Source organism: Oncorhynchus clarkii, chromosome 17 (genome assembly GCF_045791955.1).
Source record: "Oncorhynchus clarkii lewisi isolate Uvic-CL-2024 chromosome 17, UVic_Ocla_1.0, whole genome shotgun sequence".
NCBI lineage: Eukaryota > Metazoa > Chordata > Actinopteri > Salmoniformes > Salmonidae > Oncorhynchus > Oncorhynchus clarkii.
In genome coordinates, this window is record NC_092163.1 from 58,856,278 (window position 1) to 58,877,485 (window position 21,208).

Here is a 21,208-nt window from a genome sequence, read left to right on the forward strand (position 1 = left end):
GAAAAATGAGTTTTAATGACTCCAACCTGCGTGTATGTAAACTTCTGACTACAACTGTATATATATATATATATACTGAGATCATGTGACAGATCATGTGACACTTAGATTGCACACAGGTGGATTTTATTGAACTAATTATGTGACTTCTGAAGGTAATTGGTTGCACCAGATCTTATTTCGGGGTGAATACATACGCACGCATCAATTTTCCATTTTATATTTTTAAAATTTTTTGAAACAAGTAATTGTTTTCATTTCACTTCACCAATATGGACTATTTTGTGTATGTCCATTACATGAAATCCAAATAAAAATCTATTTAAATTACAGGTTGTAATGCAACAAAATAGGAAAAACGCCAAGGGGGATGAATACTTTGCAAAGCACTGTATCAGATAAAAAGGTGCACTGAACGTTTCAAATCCAGCATTATGAATAAACCATGAAAGAGTATGAGACTCCATGGCCATAAAGTCCCAATCGTATGGTCAGTGAATTCATCGGTTAGATAGGGGTCATTCAGAGTATACTGGCTTGTGTGGTCCCCATGAGAGAGAGAGAGAGAGAGAGAGAGAGACAGAGAGACAGGAAGGGGGGGGGGGGGGGGGGCAGCCCGGGGAGAGAGCTGGTCTTGGGGGGAGAGAGTTTGGGTTCAATTGTCCTGGGATCAGACTGTCTCTGACCTTGTGATCTTCAGGGAGAACCACCTCATCTGGCCACTTACCCAGACATACACACTCTGATGCAAATTCACGCTCACACACACATGCGTACGCACACACGTCTACAATTTAATAGAAAGATACATTTTTGTTTCCCTGGCAACAGAATGGTGGCATTTATAAATCAGTAAGGCATCCTCTCCTACAAAGCTTATAAAATATTATACAAGGGGTATGTCTAATTTTGGATTTGATTGGTTAAAACTGCATTCCAGCCGGAGTCTATTCCACAAGTTACCACCGGCTAAATCTATGATGGTTAGATGAAATGCCTATTTACTCTGTTCCAGCTGACTGCGCAATCCACTGCCTCATCAGCCCAGCCAGGCAAATTAATTATTAGAAAAGTAGAAGGTGTTTAGAGCATCTGCAGTCATTGAGTACAATCTGAAATGAATTGTTGTGAAAATAAGACACCCAGCTAATTGACGTTTTCCTGTATGCTTGTTTTATTGAGTCAAACATCCAACCACACATCTTACAAAAGAAAATAAAACCATCAGGAGATTGACACCATGGCACACTGTTTTACAGAAGATCATTCTGTTAGAGGTTCATTTTCACCCAACATACAAACATGCGCTTTTACAAAAATTAAATGTATACTGTTTACTAAAATGTGTAGAAAATAAAAACAACACTAATAAATTAGGCATCTAATAAATAGTATATATCATTCAATGGTTCATGTACAAAGCTGAAGTAAGATTGTGTTAATAGTTATCTCATACGATATTTCTTCAGACAGGAAATCAGACAAAATAAAGGCAGGTGTGTAGATGCACAACTACCGAAACTAGTCATATTCCTCTATAAGTAGTAACATATTTTATACATTTGGGTGCTTTACTATTTGTTGTATTTACATTATAAGTATTGTGGCCTTTTTAGACAATTATTCTGTGCAGTGATGGATTTCTACAACTCTTTTATGCATATATTCTGTGTTAATAAATGTGTTTATAAAATGCCCAAATATAATTGTCAAACTATACACACAAAGTACACTGCATTTGATTTCAGTCCGTAAGTGCATCTTTTGCTCTCCATCACAAGGTTGGAGTTCAATCAGGCATATCTAAAGGACAGTCAAGTCTTGGTGCCTACATTGATCCTGCCATTTGATGACTTAGGGAGACTTACAGTCAATGAGTTTGCGGTGTCTTAACCGACACATTGTTGGTGGAGAAGAGAAAGAGACACAAACTATATATTTGCATGGATTTGAACACACAAACTCAGCATGGAATGACTACAATGGATATTGCTTGTGGAGTTCTGTTCGGGTCAAGGTGCATTACTAAAACTATTTAGACCACTTCAAAAACGTATTCAACTGGCCAGATTAGCTTATATTTGATTATAAAACATATTCTACCAACCTTATGACCTCAAATAACATAGATCTGTGAATGTAGAGATGTACTAGTTATACAACAACAATGATATCATGTAATCCAACAGTAGCTCTTCAGTCACTTATCAGTAACATAAGGTTCCATATTTGGTAAAAACATTTTGACCCAAGCTCCAACTACAATTACGGAAGATTTTCAGTAACAAAACAGCCAATATTGGGATGATAAAGTGCTGCTAAAAAGAAAACTTTCCTCAAAAACGTTTTATTAGAGAATAGAAAACTTCTTACAGTGGCACAGCAGTCAAAGACAGGAGCCGCCTACATCAATAGATGCTGTTGGCTATATCAGCTGACTATACAGGATTGTCAGATATGCGTCACAAAACTAAGTTGAACAAGGAAGCAGCAGTGCTGAACTATGCCAAAGGCATTGTGGAGTTACAATAATGAAAAGCACCCAAAAAGAAAGTCACCACTTTTCAAGGAACATGGAGCATTAGCTGGGAGTTTGACCCCGAAGGGTCTAAAAGCACTTTCAGGATGAAGCAGACCTTGGTAAGGCTGGAAGCCACATTACATTTGGTTACTGTTTGAAAGGCAGCCTCCTTTTCTGTCAAAGGCACAACATCAGAGAACAACGTACAGTCTTGTGAACTGCTAGAAGGCTCTACTGGGAGTGTATTCCTTGTATGATTTTGGACCAGGCATTTAAACTCAAAGTTGTGAGGGACTTCAGTTACTTTTTAGAGGTGGGGGGGTTGTAAGTCAGATTTGGGTATATTTTACATCTATATTAGTCTGCAGTGAAATGGGCTGATGTTGCTTTTTAACTGAGTATAGTTTGCTATACAAAAAAGTGTAGAAATGTCTCAAATAGTCCCATGATTTCATAGTGTAAAATTCATGCTCATGGGTATTGCTTGGGAATTAAATATAAAATGGATGCGTACAGTAACTTATAACAGCTGGCTCATTTGTAACTGTGTCTTTTAACTAAGACATAAACATACAAAATTATCTTCATGATTTTATTTATTTTTCCTTAAGAAATCCATTTGTAAAAAATAATTGAAAGCCTATCCGGACAGAGATTAAAAGTGAGTTGGTAAAAACATATTTACATGGCATGCAATTTCTTGAGGGTATTCAATGAAAATAATTGAGACCTGCATAAGTGGCAGAAGCATGGATATCAAAACCGACAAAATTAGAAAGATAACAGACAAAGGAAGAAAAATAAAGTAAAAGTAACACAGGATTTTACTGTTTTCTGATATAAAATTTGAAGTTAATTGAAAAGACCACCTTTTCCTTCTATCTACCATGCCAACCCACCCCCTTACACCCAGGTTCCTGCCCCCACCAAGTTTTTGTTGTGATGAGAAGAGAAGGAGCGCTTGAGACTTTGAGACAGAGGATCGAGCAGAAGGTGAGGGGCATCTGTTCTCTGTTTGGTGAACATACCTGAAATGTGATGGCAGCCAGTGTGTCAGTTTAGTAGTCAGTTTGCACACATCAGTGAGTGGGCTACTCTGGTCCCCTCATGTTGGGGTGGTGAAGGAGGGTTCATAGCCAGGCCTCAGCAGGGGGTGTGGGACGAGAGGAGAGGGGAGGGACAGGTGCTCAGAGCTGAGAGTCAGCCCCCAGGCTGTTGAGCTCCTCCGGTGAGTGCTTCTCTCCCCCAGTGCCAGCTGACTGGCGGAACCCGGCAGAGATCTCATCAAACGTTCGGCCCTTGGTCTCAGGCACCTTGAAGTAGGTGAAGATGAAGAAGCTGAGCAGCAGTATGGTGAAGATGACAAAGACATAAGGGCCACACAACTCCTGTAGGGCGAGACGGAGAAAAGAAGGAGAGAGAACATTGAAGATCATGTTCATTAAGCAGTGGGCTCCAAACAAACACGTCTTCAAACTAACAGTTCACATACAGTATATCAAGATTAGGGTTGCAAAGAGTGGGTATATTACTGGAAACTTTCTAAGTTTACCAGTAAACTACTAGAATGTTGGTATCTTTCAAGGATTTTATGTAATCTATCACAAGACATCTAGCACTTTAGATTTTTACAGGTGTCTGTAATTATCCCTGGCCCTTGGTGCGACATTATCATATGTAAATATGTATGAAATAATTCAATAAGATGATTTTAAAATAAACATTAGAATGACAAAGCTGTAAAACATGATCCTAAATTATCTTCAACTTAGTGAATACCATTGATGTTTAATATGAGGGTTTCAGCAAATATCCTTTATTAATTCTTAACACACTTCTATTTATTTTACTAAGTCAACATTTATTAGTTTTCAGTGTTTTGGCATCAAACTGGTGGCAGCTGTGAACAGAATAAATGTTTGGAAGTTAATGGAAAATAATGACAATGTTGATTAGATGCTTTTTTCCTTAATTAGGTTATGTTCTCTTGAACCATATGGTTTATGGACAATATGGACACAGATATAACAAATTCATACTATATATGATTTAAAAAAAAGTTTTTATTAAAGTATAAATTACTAAATGTACGATAGATTGCCATACATTTTCTGTTAATTACCAAAATTAATGAAGATTCCAGTAACTTTCGTAAAATACCAGTAGCTTTGCAACCCTAATCGAGATGAGTATGCAGACAACATCTACCATGATGAGCATCAGTGACTAACAAGGCTGTGCTCAGTGCTTACCTCTACATACTGGAAGGCCATGCCCACTATGAAGTTGGCGGTCCAGTTAGAGAAGCCAGCCACAGCGAAGGCCGAGGGCCGGGGTCCTTGGGAGAACAGCTCAGCCACGATGAACCAGGGGATGGGACCCGGGCCAATCTCAAAGAATGCCACAAAGGCAAAGATGGCCACGATGCTCACGTAGGACATCCACGGCAGCTGTTCCTGATGGAGGACAAACAGACAGCAGGGGGTTAAACTACTGGTATTCATTCAACATATTATATTTACAAGGACGTGTATCAATAAACCAAGTTTTTTTCCTCATTCATTCCGTATGAGAGCTGCTAGCCTTATGTGAAGTGTGCTGTAGTTAGTCTACGTACCAGCAGAGCCAGAGCGACGGTCATCAGAACGGCAGCGCCTGCCATTCCTATCAGCCCCAACAAGTGGAGAGACCTGCGTCCGGCGCGCTCCACCACAAACAACTGAGAGGAGAGAGGGTTGAGTTACACTGTCCAACCCCTAATGTGGTACACCATGTGCACCATAAATGACACATACACATCTGCCACAGTTACTCACCGACACCACAGTGAAGGCTGTGTTGACCACACCGGCACCAATTGTAGCATAAACAGGCTGAGCAACTCCGGCCTTCTCAAAGATACGGGTAGAGTAGTAAAAAACCTGCAGGACACCAACAGCACAGTTTAGAATTGCAAAATAGGTAGTATACTGTATGTCAGGGATCATCAACTAGATTCAGCCGAGGGCCATTTTTTTTTGAGCAGATGGTCGGTGGGCTGGAACAAAATTACAAATAATTTGTAGACTACAAATTGACCGCAAGAAGCCCAAACAGATAATATTTGACAAAAACATAATCACTTCAAACCAGTTGTATACGATCACGTGTCTCTCTATTATGCGCGGGAATACTTGGGAACAAACTTGGAGCTGATTTCCTGGTGTTATTGTAGTCTTCTATGTTGAACAATAACAAATAAAAAACCTGGGGGGCTAAATAAAACCACCAAATCAGGGGAACCCTGCTGTATGTGTTTGGGGTGAGAAGTGTGTATGAGAGGTGACTCACAGCGTTGATGCCAGACAGCTGCTGGGAGAGCTGAAGCATGATAGCGATGAAGATGGGCTGGCGGTAGAGTGGCGAACGGAACAGCTCTAGGATGGTCACCTTCTTCTCCCTCATCATCTGCCTGGCCTCCTCCTTCATCTCCTGCATGTCTGCACTCACGTCTGTGGTCCCACGCAGCTTCTTCAGGACTGACAGAAACAGAGCGAGAATGGAGGTTACATTACAGTCTGCTAGGGCTGGGTCACTCCATACCAGATCAATTCAGGCAATTCGAGGGATAAATTTAAATTAAACACATTTATTGAAACATGGCCCTTATTTTAGATAATTTTCAACTCATTCAAACTGACAGAACTGACATTGGCTGAACTGATGACATCAAGTGTATGAATGTGTGTTTGTGTATAAATGTACTCTACTCACCAGTCTTGGCCTTGTTCTCCTCGTTACGGTTGATGAGGAGGAAGCGGGGGCTCTCGGGGCAGAAGGGCAGCAGTGCACACTGCACTAGGGCTGGGATGAAAGTGAAGCCCAGCAGGAAGGGCCAATGAGATGCGTTCCCCATTAAGGCCTCCATGCCAAACACCTGAACCACAACACATAGTTAGACCACCATCAGAATATCATATAGAACAGCTCTCAAAGAGATTCCTTTGGAAAAGCATACAACTCATCCATTATTCACCATCCGAAATATCCCTGTGCCCATTGGCACTGACCTGTGCCATCAGGATGCCTGTGACGATGCCTAGCTGGTGGAGGGTGCCCAGGGCTCCTCGGAGGGCAGTGGGGGCCACCTCACCCACGTACATCGGCACAAAGCCAGTGGAGAGGCCGGAGTAGAGGCCCACCACGAAGCGCCCGATGATCAGCATCTCCCAGGAGCCACCCATCTTAGAGAAGCCCATGAGAGCAGCGGAGACAAAGGCCAGCACGTTGGCCATGAGCATGGAGTTCCTCCTGTAGACACCACATAAATAGTCATGTCAATTATAGTCCACTTACTTACAGACATTTACATATCACACATGTAATATCATCTCACATAACACAGTTGTAAATAAACATTGTGAAGTGTCATATTTACCTGCCAAAGCGGTTAACGAACAGGCCCACGGAGAAGGAGCCGAAGATGCCGCCGACAGAGAAGATGGCGACGGAGATGGACCACAGGGTGGTGAGGGAGGTCTTGGTGATGTGCTCCTGATACCGGTCTTTCCATGTTTCGTTGAGGAACCTCTCAATTACCTAGCAGAGCAGGAGAGAAAACAACACAAGCTCACAACACTGCCATAGACAGAAATCCCAGTCAAATGTACCATAGACATACAGTAATGTAAGAGACAGTAAAAAAAGGTGTTTCCTTGTCCTCATTGCCATTGGCCAGGTGGCTGCTGTTTGATGTATGGCCAGTAGATGGAGGTAGAGGATTGTATTTCAGGTTTTCCAGCAACAAGGTCGTTTGTGGGAGAGCGAGGTGTCAGGTTTCAGCCCCTTCCCCACAGTGACTCAGTGTTGATAAACATACATATGTCTGATCAGCTTGTGCTGGAAGTTAAGTGGTACAGGCTGGGAGGAATGTCCCCCTCCCCCCATGTCTCTGCCGTGGCACACTGACAACTGTCATTGGTCTAGGACTCCCTCTACCTCTATCTAGCACTTCTAGTACTCAGCACTGAGCCCTGCCCCCTCCTGTCCTCCTCTCCCAAATATCACTGCTGGCTCCTGTCATGTGCTCTACTGATAGATTATACAATATACCCTTTACCAATACTTATATAATGCTGAGTGATTGATATAGAACTGTTAATGTATTTTATAGGGCAGGAGAGGTAAGCTGGGTATGCTGTTCAAGATATGGTATAGCCCAACACTGTCAATATAGTTCCATAAAATAAACATTCTTACAGATAGAGAATGGCAAGTCTACCTTTCATTTCTTATTCTTGATTTCTCTGAATAGGCTTGTGTCTGACTCAAAACCTAGCACGCACCTGGCCACAATGAAAAAAGCTGTCCATTCATGACCGGTGACCCTGTACTGATTAAAGCATTACTGTCTCTGTGGACTCCTGGCCTGGCAATGCGGAGGCATTCAGGTCTGTCTCTCTGTGCTACAAGGGGCCCAATTTGGAGCCGGCAGGCAGGGTGGAGAAGCAAACCAGGGCACTTGAGAGACACCTAATCTAATCAGTGCTACAGTCTTTAGAGCGGAAGGGCTGCATCACATCGGAGAGAGAGATGGAGATTTGGGCTGGGGGTTATTAAGGGTCTCCATATACACGGAGTGTACAAAACATTAGGAACACCTGCTCTTTCCATGACATAGACTAAACAGGTGAATCCAAGTGAAAGCTATGATCCCTTATTCAGTCAGTCTAGATCAGTGGTCACCAACCTTTTCTGAGTCAAGATCACTTTCGCAGTCAAAAAGCAAGCTGAGATCTACTGCTCAGATTTTTTTTTTATACATTAACCTCACACAAACAGTTTTGTAGGAATGATGTTTGGGAAGTAGGCCTAACACATTATCACAGCATATTGGCTATATCATTGGCCTGCCAATATTGTTAATCAGACCATATCATATTTTAAAACTCGAGCTTTGATAACAAAATAGATCAGTTGGTTTAGCACTTGTGAGGCACTGTGGAGCATGAATTGAAATAATTCGCTTTTTTATTTTACTGGACTGATGGTCAACGAGGTCAAATTACGACATCAGGGATCTTCAGGTCGAAAAGTCAGAGCTCTAGAAAGATGCCCGAGTTTCCGACTGACTTGGAATTCCGAGTTGGATGACCGTTCAAAACTATTTTTCCCAACCGCCTCTTACGGTCCCTGCTCTCTCATTCCTTACTTCTATTGAGACTGACCAGAGAGAGGGGACACCGTCTTCCATCTGATCGCGAAACTCGAGTCGCATCTGCCTCATGCACAAATTCATGCTGTTCCTATGACCAGAGAAAGTTAAATATTCCTTCAAATTAAAATTGACACGACAAGCTGCTAATAATAATAAAACGCAGGGCTATCGATACTTGGCTACTCATTCATTGCAGCTGCAGCCCGAGCGGAAGTACGGAGAAGCGCGTTTTGTAATAGTGTAGAATAGTGACATCAGCTGTCAGAGCAGCTTACCGATCATTGCACCTGTACACAGCCCATCTATAAATAGCCCACCCAACTACCTCATCCCCATATTGTTTTATTTTTTTCTCCTTTGCACTCCAGTGTCTCTACTTGCATCATCTTCTGCACATCTATTACCCCAGTGTTAATGCTAAATTGTAATTATTTCACCACTATGGCCTATTTGTTGCCTTACCTCCCTAATCTTACTACATTTGCACACACTGTATATAGATTTTTATATTGTGTTATTGACTGTACGTTTGTTTATCCCATGTGTTGTTGTTTGTGTCGCACTGCTTTGCTTTATCTTGGCCAGGTCGCAGTTGTAAATGAGAACTTGTTCTCAACTGGCCTACCTGGTTAAATAAAGGTCAAATAAAAAAACAGTGACAGTGCTGAATATAAACTTAAACATGAACTCACTCATAAAAACAGCATCTCTTTGCCGTATTCGTTGACAGTCTCTCTGTGGTCATGGTTTTAAAAATGATTAAATCTAAAGTAGGCTAGCAGCCTATTAAACTTGGCTGTGGCCAGGGTCATGGAAGCTCTGTAGCCACGGTGATTTGAGCTATCCGATTGGGCAGTGCAGTAGGTGCACTCGATTTAGTAACAGATTTAACAGTCCGCCGGGTAGTCGGAGTTTGTCTCGTGGGAACACATTGCTTACCCGGTGCGGCAACAGCTCAACATGACTTTAAAAAAGGAGTGCAAGCCTTTATTGTTCGTTGGCTTTTCTACAGAAATATTTGGTGATCGACTAGGAATGCCTTGAAGATCGACCATTGGCGACCACTGGTCTAGATGAAGAGGAGGAGGCAGGTTAAATAAGGATTTTTAAGCCTTAAGACACTTGAAACATGGATTGTGTATGTGTGCCATTCAGAGGGTAAATGGGCAAGACAAAATATTTAAGGGCCTTTGAAAAGTGTATGGTAGTAGTGTGTCTAGAACTGCAACGCTGCTGGGTTGTTCACGCTCAACAGTTTCCCGTGTGTACCAAGAATGGTCCACCACCCAAAGGACATTCAGCCAACTTGACACAACTGTGGGAAGCATTGGAGTCAACACTTTTGACACCTTGTAGAGTCCATGCCCTGACGAATTGAGGCTGTTCTGAGGGCAAAAGGGGGTGCAACTCAATATTAGGAAGGTGTTCCTAATGTTTTATACACTCAGTAATTAGTCATGCTGTATCACATTTATCATGGATCTCAAATCAAATGAAAGTTTATTGGTCATGTGCACAGGATACCGAGTAAATGGTACAGTGAAATGTTCTGGGTGTGTCTCTATGTTCAGCAATACTACTGTTTCTGTGAATACTTCCCTGCACTCTGTATGTTGCTTCTAAACAGCTGTGGCATTGTGTGGTATTACTGAGCATGTGTCAGTGTGCTTATGTATGTGTATATACGTAACTGGGACCTCAGCTGAGACTGAGGAGGGGAAGGGAGGGCAGGTTTACACTGGCCCAGTGTCTGAATGACAGCAAACCTCTACATATCCATGTCCTCTACATGTATGTTTGTTTTACTCCATGTGTTGTTGTATGTGTCGAACTGCTTTGCTTTATCTTGGCCAGGTCGCAATTGTAAATGAGAACTTGTTCTCAACTTGCCTACCTGGTTAAATAAAGGTGAAATAAAAATCAAATAAATAAAAATATCCACTCCCTTCTCACTACTGCCCCCCTTGACCACTCTTACAGGAGGGTACCCCATCTCTACACCTCAGCTAGGCTTATACTTAGAACTAGATCATCTGGTCCTACAATCACATTTGAATTATTCACCGCTGGGGGGGTTTAACCAATCAGAATGTCTACCGGTCTGTAATAAACAGGTATCAAAGTATTATTTTCTTCCCTATTGTGTACAGATGTAGGATCTTAATTTGATCACTCTTTTGTTGCTGAGAATTTTCCTGAACATCAGGAATTGCACACTTTTTAAAAATTTTTAGTTTTAAAAAGGCTTCTAAAGTTTGTCTTTGTCACCTTGAAATTTCAGACTTGATTTGCCTTAACAAAAAATATATAAATTCCTACAAAAATGTCCATTATAATCCACATAATAATTCACATTTCCTGTTACTGTAGGATTATTTTTCTGCTGTAGCAAACTTGGCTCAAATTAAGATCCTACATCTGTAGCCTACTATTCTATTCACAAAACAGTGCTGGCTCCCAAACATCAATTGAAGCGCTTGGTAGGTACTGACAGACAAATGAGTGTGTGTGATGGAGCAATAAGTGGTCTCCTGAGAAAGGAACATCAGGACAGGAGACAGCTGGGACTGTAGATCACACAGAGCCCCTCATATATCAAAAGTAATGGAGAGGGCAGGTGTCCCATGTATTCAGGCAACAAAGCACCTGGAACTATGAGCCGAGCTGCCAAAAGGCTTGTTCAGACAAAGACCAATACTGTGTGGATTAGCCCTTTCACCTAAATAACAAATAACACTGAAGCATGCATGAGAGCACCAGCTGTACCGGAAGACTGTGTGATCACGCTCTCCGCAGCCGATGTAAGATCTTTAGACAGGTCAACATTCACAAGGCCGCAGATGGATTACCAGGACGTGTGCTGCGAGCATGCGCTAACCAACTAGCAAGTGTCTTCACTGACATTCTCAACCTCTCCCTGTCCGAGTCTGTAATACCAACATGTTTTAAGCAGACCACCATAGTGCATGTGCCCAAGAACACTAAGGTAACCTGCCTAAATGACTACCGACCCGTAGCACTCACGTCTGTAGCCAGGAAGTGCTTTGAAAGGCTGGTCATGGCTCACATCAACACCATTATCCCAGAAACCCTAGACCCACTCCAATTTGCATAGCGCCCAAACAGATCCACAGACGATGGAATTTCTTTTGCACTCCACACTGCCTTTTTCCAACACAGGGGCCCCTCAGTGGTGCATGTTCAGCCCCCTCCTGTACCTCCTGTTCACTCATGACTGCACAGCCAGGCACGACTCCAACACCCTCATTCAATTTGCAGATGAAACAACAGTGGTAGGCCTGATCACCGACAACAACAAGACAGCCTATAGGGAGGAGGTCAGAGACCTGGCCGTGTGGTGCCAGGACAACAACCTCTCCCTCAGCGTGATCAAGACAAAGGAGATGATTGTGGACTACAGGAAAAAGAGGCCCGAGCACGCCCCCATCTCATCGACGGGGCTGCAGTGGAGCAGGTTGAGAGCTTCAAGTTCCTTGATGTCCACATCCCCAACAAACTAACATGGTCCAAGCACACCATGACAGTCGTGAAGCGGGCACGACAAAATCTATTCCCCCTCAAGAGACTGAAAAGATTTGGCATGGGTCCTCAGATCCTTAAAAAGTTCTACAGCTGCACCATCAAGAGCATTGGTTGCATCACTGCCTGGTATGGCAACTGCTCGGCCTCTGACCGCAAGGCACTACAGAGGGTAGTGAAAACGGCCCAGTACATCACTAAGGCCAAGCTTCCTGTCATCCAGGACCTCTATACCAGGCGGTGTCAGAGGAAGCCCCCCCCCCCACCACCACCACTCTCTGTTGTCATCTACGCATAGTAACTTTAATTAACTCTATCTACATGTACATATCACCTCAACTAACCGGTTTCCCCGCACATTGACTCTGTACCAGCACCCACCTGTAAATATTGTTATTTTTTACTGCTGATCTGTAATTACTTGTTACTTTTATCTCTTATTCTTATCCATATTTTTTGAAACTGCACTGTCGGTTAGGGGCTGGTAAGTAAGCATTTCACTGCAAGGTCTACTACACCTGTTGTATTCGGCGCATGTGACTAATCAAATTTTATTTTATTTGAAACTGAAAGATTATTATGACCCACAAGACCTAATATCCCCTGGATATTGTGAGCTTTCAGTAAACAAAACCATTTTGTAGATTTAGCAGCTACAGTACAAAACTGTTCACGGGATCCAATTTCACGAGAAATGTGAAGGAGTAGGGTCAAAGAAACACATTTTGTTTAAGTAAATGGAAAATAACTTAATTCCATTTTTGGAGACACGTCTCACTGAGAGCTCCTAAATGATGTTCACTTTAGCGGAGTGAGTAGCGCTCTCCTGGCTGTCACCTCACTTACAATCTGAGCCCCTTCGGGGCATGAAAACAGTCCTTTGCACATCACAGAGGCCCTTTAATGGAGAGTGCCTTGGACGAGATACTTGAGATATTATTAGCTCCCCTTTTTTCACATGTTGCAGGGAACATCTTGACTGGCCAAGGCAGACACAGCGGCAGTCTCATCTGGGAAAAGGTGTTGGGGAAGATTCGAGCACGGTGTCACTTGGATAAATATAGATAAGCCTTCCCCATCCAATTCCCATAAGACACATCAGCCCCACCTCCCCACCCAATCTCGTTCCCATGGACTCACCTTCTGAGGGGCGTTGATGACACCCGTGTTGTAACCAAACTGCAGCGAGCCAATCACTGCTGTTCCCACCGTCAGCATCAACTGGAAGGTCACTTGCTGCATATAGACAGGAGAGAAAGTCTGTTAGAAATCCCCTCTCTCCAAATGTCTGTACTGTATCAGAGCATGAAAAGAGCAGCTTGGAGGTACTTGGAGTTGATAGACTTATTGTCTTAAGAATACAAATCTCTAGGCTAAGCTATCCTGTTGCTGCCATTCCATATAGCCTAGGCCTAGGCTAGACAGGCCTTAAGGCATATTTTGGTGAGAACCTCCTTGGCACACTGTACTGTAAAGGTTCATCAATTTAGTTGTACAATATCCATTGACTTTATCTTGTTCAACTAGTTTGACAAGTAACCACTATCAACACCCTGAAGACGGCATACAAAACATATTGATTGTCCCGTCATGACTCATGTCATTTGTGTGGATCTCCTGTGTTGTTGATTAACTGCAAACCAATCTAAGGATTTTGGGCCTGGTAATGCTTTAGTTTCTAAATATTTTTTTTCCTCCCCCGAAATGTAAAAGAACTTGCCTAACTTGAGCTGCAGTTTCTATAGAACGGTCTAGTGTCCTACATTGCGCAATAGGTGATTGTACTGCCCCAAATGTGTGTGGTAGTGACATAACTTGCAAGAAGGCAACCTAGCCTCAGGCCAAGCACAGAGAACGGGGAATTCATCCTAAATCTATCCACCTCAGGTGGTTGATTGTAGGCCTAAATATTTGTGCATTAGGACCACGTGTCCACACCCAGCCCTCTCAGGAGAGGGGGGATCTAGCCTCAGTCATTGTCTGTGTTCCTGTTATTTCTAAAATTGTTTGATTGGCATAATCCCAGTGGAGCCACAAGGAAGGCAGATATTTTCCTCTTGCCATCAAGTTAACACACATACATACACACATACACATATTAGGCGAGCCATTATGCAGTGTGTCTGTGGCGTATTGTCTGTATTGTAGGCATATTGGGATTTCGTTTTTTGTTGGTTACAATCGTGTGGAGAAGAGGTATGTGGGCTACTGGTACTGGGAGTTTTCCTCTGTTTAGGAGTTGTCTGTATCTGTGGTGATGTTTTGATAGTGACATGGCTGTTCTGACATAAGATTTAGCCTTAATGCTTTACACCAGTTGCTATGGAAGCCGAGATCCTCTTTCGTACTCATGTTGTGACTGATTCTAAACTTAAAGCCAGTGTAGTTATGACAAAGTCCTAAATGTCTGTAAAATGTGAGGGAAAGTGAAAAATGTATTTCTGCAAGTGTAAATATACAGTAGGCTCTGACACAGTGTCACAAAAAGCACTCAACTAGATAAACTTGCATGATTGCCTATATGTGCTTCCTATTCATGAGATAAACTAGGCCCCCCAGGAAGATCAAATCAAATCAAAGTTTATTTGTCACGTGCGCTGAATACAACAGGTGTAAACCTTACAGTGAAATGCTTACTTACAGGCTCTAACCAATAGTCTCCCCAAAAAAGGCTATATACAGACACCTGTTAGTCAGGCTTATAGAGGTAGTATGTACATGTAGGTATCGTTAAAGTGACTGTGCATATATGATGAACAGAGAGTAGCAGAAGCGTAAAAGACTATCTACATTTTAGTACTTCAGCAGACGCTCTTATGCAGAGCAACTTAAGTTAGGCTCCCGAGTGGCGCACTGCATCTCAGTGCTAGAAGTGTCATTACAGACCCTGGTTTGATCGCAGTATCACAACCGGCCGTGATCGGGAGTCCCATAAGGTGGCTCACAATTGGCCCAGCATCGTCCAGGTTGGGGGAGGGTTTGGCTGGGGTAGGCCGTCATTGTAAAAAATGAATTTGTTCTTAACTGACTTGACAGGTTAAATAAAATAGTGAGCATACATTTTCATACTTTTTTCATACTGGTCCCTCGTGGGAATCAAACCCACAACACTGCAAGAGCCATGCTCTACTGTACCAACTGAGTTACACAGCCATATCTGACATGGGATTATCTGACAGGGAAATTGTATTTATTTAAGGATCCTCTTTTTAAAAAATGCTGCTTTAAAGGGCACTAATGAACTAGGCCTACCTCACCTAAAATATCTGTTGAGAACAAGTGCTCAAGGCTATTCTAAACAAAAGGGAAGGCATTCCATTTCTGTTCATTCTGAGATTCTTGAAGAGGGTGGGAGCTACAAAGTGGGCTGTGTTTGGAAACACTCACTACACAGTAAGCTTAGTATAGCTCAGTAATAGAGACCTAAACAAGGGCAGGTCTGAAAGTGAGGTGGGGTAAGTGTAAGTCTGAAAAAGTAGCAGCTTAACCAATAAAGTTCCACACAAGCAATGAGTCACAGGGGTTCAACAACTCCATGGCTGGGTTGTTATAACCAGCCCTAGCACAGGATGTAAACACACACCATCAGGGTAGATCTTGTGTTGTATGGTTTGCTATCAGAAAACATTCCACTGTATTCTTTCTGAAAGGGGATGATCACGTATCATTCACCTTGGAAACTATGAAGTCACGCCCTCCAGCTCTGAGATGGTTATCACAGCCTTAAAGACTACACTGGCCCTTTAAACAAACACCATTGTTATAAAACAGCTGCTGCCACCAGCCAAGTTTACATTCCTCCCAAAGATAAACTTCCATGCAAATCAATCTCCTCCTTCTCAGGAGTGAGTCTGTAAATTTTAGCCCAGTCACAGTGAGTGGGCTGTAGTATTGGTGACGGTTGCTTTGGCCTAGATGGCGCAAAAGGGCTTATTTCTCACTATTTAAATTAGTACTAACACAAAAAAATAAATGTCTCAAATGTAGCATATTATTTTAGTCACATCTACCTCGGATCAATAAAAATGTAATATTCAGATGTAAAATGGAACAAAAAAACAACAATCTCTCTCCAAATATATGATTATAGTGAATTTTTACGTTTCAGACCTGCCTCATCTAGCTAAATGCATCAACAGTAAAATCTCTTTACATTGATGTATGAGATAGTCTGGGCTTGAGCAAACATCTAATGTGATCATAAGGCCTGTTCCTTGAGCAACAGTTTACTCAACACAGTTCATGGGTTATATTGGAGGTCGTTAGGTCAATTAAAATCGACTTTATGTGATCAACAAGCAGTCCAACAAGGAAACATGGTATACTGCCCTGACGAATGACGATGGTGAGCAGGGATGGGCCAGAGTTGTATAACAGAGGTATGTGGAATTGTGAGAGTCAATTCCAAGTAGGTACAATGTAAGACGGAAGGAACCCTTTTTCACATCATATCAGCACTTTGTCAGGTGACCAAAGCCTTAAAACTGACCTCACTGGTTTTGGGAGGATGTCTGGTGAAACATAATTACTTCCTGCTGTGAAATGTTTACAGCCACATCTTCCCTGTAAGTGACACCTATAGTATAATGCATTAGTCATCCAGTTCCAGTGTACTGTATAACCTTTCTCTAGTCTCCCTCTTCAAACACCTCAGCCTCTGCTAAAAGTACCGCTGGGAAACACTGTATCATATTGATTAGCAAGGCCATGCTACAGTGACAGTCTGTAAGTGACAACAGTACATACAGATGTAATGTGAATCACCCTCAGGTGCTGTAAGGTTAAGGGCCTTCTCTAATCTAAACATCTGAGGTTTACGATAGGCCTAGTTCTGTTCAGAAAGCAGAAGCCATGGCTGGCTGTGCCACAGCTCCCAGTTCCCCACATACTCACCTCGCCTATGGCTCTCAATGATGGCTATGCCGCCAGCCTCACGTCCCTGCAAACGTCACCTCCTTGACAGCCTCGGGTTTCACAGGGGAACCTAATATCACTCCCTCATCCTCCTCCCTAACCTGACTCACAGCACAGGACAGCACAGAGCCCCTCCTGTGTATCCTGACTGCCTCCCTTAGTCATTCACTGAGTGAAGAGTTCACAGGAACAAGTCTATGGTCCATAACATGGTCTAAAACAAAGAGGTCAATGGATCGACTGCAGTTGAAAATTAGGGGGATGGCAAAAACTGGCACATTTACAGTAATGTGGATGAATTAATATGCACTGTACCTGTCAAACGAAATGTAATAAAGTAAAGACTGTCAGATACAAACAAAACGTTTCCATACATGTGTATTTCTGATCCGTCGAATTTCCCACTGATATCTGGTGCAAGTGTTTGTTCAAACCTGACACAATCTCAGATACAGTATAGCTTTATGGAGAACAAGCGAATGAGCCTGTACAGTACACTACAGCTTTACAGATTTAACCAAACTCTCCTTCACATGAAAAGCGATTAGCAGAGGTCAGTACAGTGTGCACAATGCCTTCCACTTTTTTTGAGGAAATGAATTAGGCCCTACGTTTCTGCCTGTTTCAATTACAGCATTCACAGATCTCTTAATCCCATCTTTTATATAAAAAGTATTTAAGCCTCATTAGAACACACTGACACTTATATTGAAAGGGCATACTGAAGGGGCAGTCATGCAGAGGGAAATAAAGTGAGTGGAGGAAGCCAGTGGATTGAGTGGAATTAAGTTTTTAGAAGGAAGGAACTGAATGCCGGCTTTGGGTTTAATCAAAAGCCAGAACTGTCCACTCAGTTAAAAATCTAATTTCTTCTTAGAGTTATTCCACCCACCACAGACCAGGTCAACTGTACGCTTGCCCCAATTACCTTGTTTCTTACCCAAGAGAAAAAGAGGCTTCCACTGAACTAAAACAAAGCATTTTGTTCAGTCAAGCTTTAAAGGGACTTACAACTTGTGCCCAAACTGCCCATAAATCGGAAGGCTTTGTGTCAGAGGGAAATGCTTGTTATCCAGTCTATAATAGGAACAAAGAGGTTAGAAAGTATTTTGTTTTGGAGAGAGGTTGGGAGAAGTTATTTAGCAACGGTGCTGGTCCCAGATTTGTGACAACATAGTCTTAACCGGTATATTTTCGACCTAGCTTTTACTTTTTGCTTTTACTTCCTGCTTTGCTACCATGGTTACACTCACGATGGCCACCAGCCAACTCATTATGCCATCATTGATTTGAATGAGGATGCCTGTTCTTCTATTCAAATATTTTTTTATGGCAGCACATGTAGTCAGGAGAAGAGGAGGAGGAAAGGAGAAAATGTGCTATTTGAATGGTTATTACAGAGACCACGGTCATTTGGTTGGCCAATTACAGTCATCCAAAATTCCATGAACGTCACAGCCATATGTAAAATGCAATACAATGATTTCCTTGGAAAGCTCTAGACTAGCAATGAGGACATTTATCCTAGAGCCAAAACGTAGCCTGCTTTACCTTGCAGACATACAGTATGAACCAGAATATAATTGACAAATGCTTATTACAATGTTATGCACACAGGACTGAACCATGGCTGGGGACAGCTCATTGGTATTTTGGCTTTTGACATATAGCCAGATATCCGCCACACCCTATGTCACCAACCCCTGGTTCTACCCACACGCTGACTGCCCCCTCCCTGTCCAGCTGTGCTGCACACACTCAGGGATCATAAGCACAAGCCAGAGTGCGATGCCCAACCACGAGATGCTGATTATAAACCAGTAGACATGCTCAGTGCGGTGTTAGCCTGGACACATGCTCAAAGCTCAAGCTGTCTGACAAAAGCTAAACACTGGCCTAATGGGAATGAATGGAAAGGGTCATTTTAATTGTGTTCCATCAAATGTCTATGCCTAACCATAAAAGGGGTTACAGACAAATAACAATAAACATGTTTACCATTTCAACCAGAAGTAAACTCTAAGTGAGGGCTGGGGGAAGTGACTTTAAAGTTGTCAGGGGGGTAGCTAACCACACAGCATCAGCAGTCAGTGGTAAGTCAGCCATATCAGAGACCAGATGAGTCACGTCTCACTCTCTTCCTTTTACTATTGTAAAACAACAATAAGCAAATGTTACATCAAATGCAATGTGAAAATGAACAAAAATGATGTGAAGACCTCATATGCTGTGATAAAACAGATAATATTTAATCATCTTTAGACTTTAATGTGCTGCATTCCTGTGAGTAATGCCATCATGCTCTTCATTGAGCTAATTTTAATCCACTACTTTATAAATGGATTACTACACCAGATACAGTCATGATGTCAACAGAGGGGATAGGGTTTACAATTGGCCAGGACGCAGGTAGTTTGTAATGTATGGAGGGGGATTCTGAATAGCCAATTAGCGGCCATGAACGTAGTAGGCCTACCCCACGACCTGATTTAATGCGATCGCGCGTGTGCTGCATTTTCCCGAGCAGCCGCATATCCGACTGCGTCCAAAGACGATGGTGAGCAGCACAGCACACACGTTTTACGTTTCAATTGAATAAAACAATTACATGATGGGCTAGCTAATGTAACTTCTTTAAAAAATACTTAGTATTCGGAATCCATTGACATTAACACAGCTAGGCAGTTTGAGAGTCTCAAGCTAACCTAATCAGTTTTCAATATTACTGGGAAGCTAGCTTTCCTCTATCTCTCTTAGCCTCTCTCTATCTCTCTCTTTCTCTCAGAGAGACACAAACACATACACAGTTTTGTATATTGGTTTCTACGAATACTGCCAACTAGTCGTTAGCCTCACTCATACAATTAGCCTACCTTGCTGCCTGAATCCATTGCCGCAGTATGGCTTGTCGATATTATTGCTGGCAATCTTGAAATGTCGAGAATATAGTTTGGGTAACTTCCGCGGCAATTTTTTTTACTCAGACGAGGTGTCTCATTTTTAAGATGATAATGATACAATATGTCATAAACAATAGTGTCTTCTTTGTTCTTCTTCTTTATTTTCAGCGTAATTATTTGATTCCAAATTGTCCTCAGTTTATCGTGTTTATTCCACTAGTGTAATTTCTGTCATGAGCTCAAAACTTCAGATTCATCATGCCTCAAAGTTTTCTTGGGTTGTTGAAGTAGTTCGTTCTTCGAGTACAGACTGTCTACTCTTTGGGGAAATAAACCGGTGAATATATTTCCTACTAGAGTCTAGAGTGATTGGCTGACGCAAGAGTTTAGTTCGGCCTCAATGTGAGTTGAGTTCAGCCTCAATTTGTAAGGAGGAGGCCCGTTTCTATCTCTGAGCTTCTATTGGTTTATACTTGCACCCCTATGACGACGTTAAGACATGTAACTCTGAAAAGTGTCACTTCGTTTTGTTGAAGTACTAGGTCGGATAGTTATGTGTTAAGCACATCGTCCTCGATGTATTTAATTGAAATGATACATTTTGATTACAATTTGGTGGAGGCGTGAGCAAAGTATTATATTGTAATAACATGGTTATATAGCCTACTGATCAGACGCTTGCAGCAGGGGGCGCAAATGTACTCACCATTGCTGATAGTTTGAGGTCATGGCAGGAAATGACACTGGCATGCACTACCTTTTCATCCCACTTGCAACCCCCACGTAGGCTATAAGTAAGCAATAACGTGACCTTGCCTACCAAGGGTAGAATTTCTATACTTCATAGGTCTACTTGCTCCTAGTACTTTATCCCAACAATACTAAAAGAGAAGAGGTAGTAAGTAGTAGCCTAGTAATACATTTGAATGATCCATGACAACACTCATTTTTAGGCACACACAAAAAAACATCCAGTCTAGAGGTCAACCGATTAATTAGGGCTGATTTAAAGTTTTCATAACAATCAGTAATCAGACTTTTTATTTCAAACTAAATAGATTTTATTTATGTATTATATGAAGTTAAAATAAATGGGTTCATTGTTCATTCAGTATTGTTGTATTGTTCATTCAGTAT

At 42.1% G+C, this 21,208-nt stretch overlaps 2 protein-coding genes across 4 annotated transcripts in view; one reads left to right on the forward strand and one right to left on the reverse strand.

Annotated features, from left to right (window-relative positions):
- Window positions 1–1,150: 1,150 nt before the first annotated feature.
- Window positions 1,151–20,524, reverse strand: LOC139371198 (solute carrier family 2, facilitated glucose transporter member 1-like). The gene is made up of 10 exons (XM_071111383.1): window positions 20,045–20,524; window positions 13,398–13,493; window positions 6,939–7,099; window positions 6,571–6,811; window positions 6,275–6,437; window positions 5,852–6,039; window positions 5,338–5,442; window positions 5,139–5,240; window positions 4,774–4,977; window positions 1,151–3,909 (listed from the first exon to the last, which is right to left on the reverse strand). Exons 1-10 carry the CDS (start codon window positions 20,060–20,062, stop codon window positions 3,709–3,711), a joined length of 1,479 nt encoding a protein of 492 aa, XP_070967484.1. The 5' UTR covers window positions 20,063–20,524; the 3' UTR covers window positions 1,151–3,708.
- The window catches only part of LOC139371197 (polyhomeotic-like protein 2), a 93,236-nt gene continuing 91,687 nt past the window's right edge, over window positions 19,660–21,208 (forward strand). The window contains exon 1 of one of the 3 annotated variants that reach the window (XM_071111373.1): window positions 19,660–19,728. In XM_071111373.1, the coding sequence (XP_070967474.1) occupies window positions 19,664–19,728 (65 nt within the window). In that variant the 5' untranslated portion in view covers window positions 19,660–19,663. The remainder of the gene's footprint in view (window positions 19,729–21,208) is intronic. The other 2 variants (XM_071111377.1, XM_071111379.1) reach the window with 2 other exon arrangements.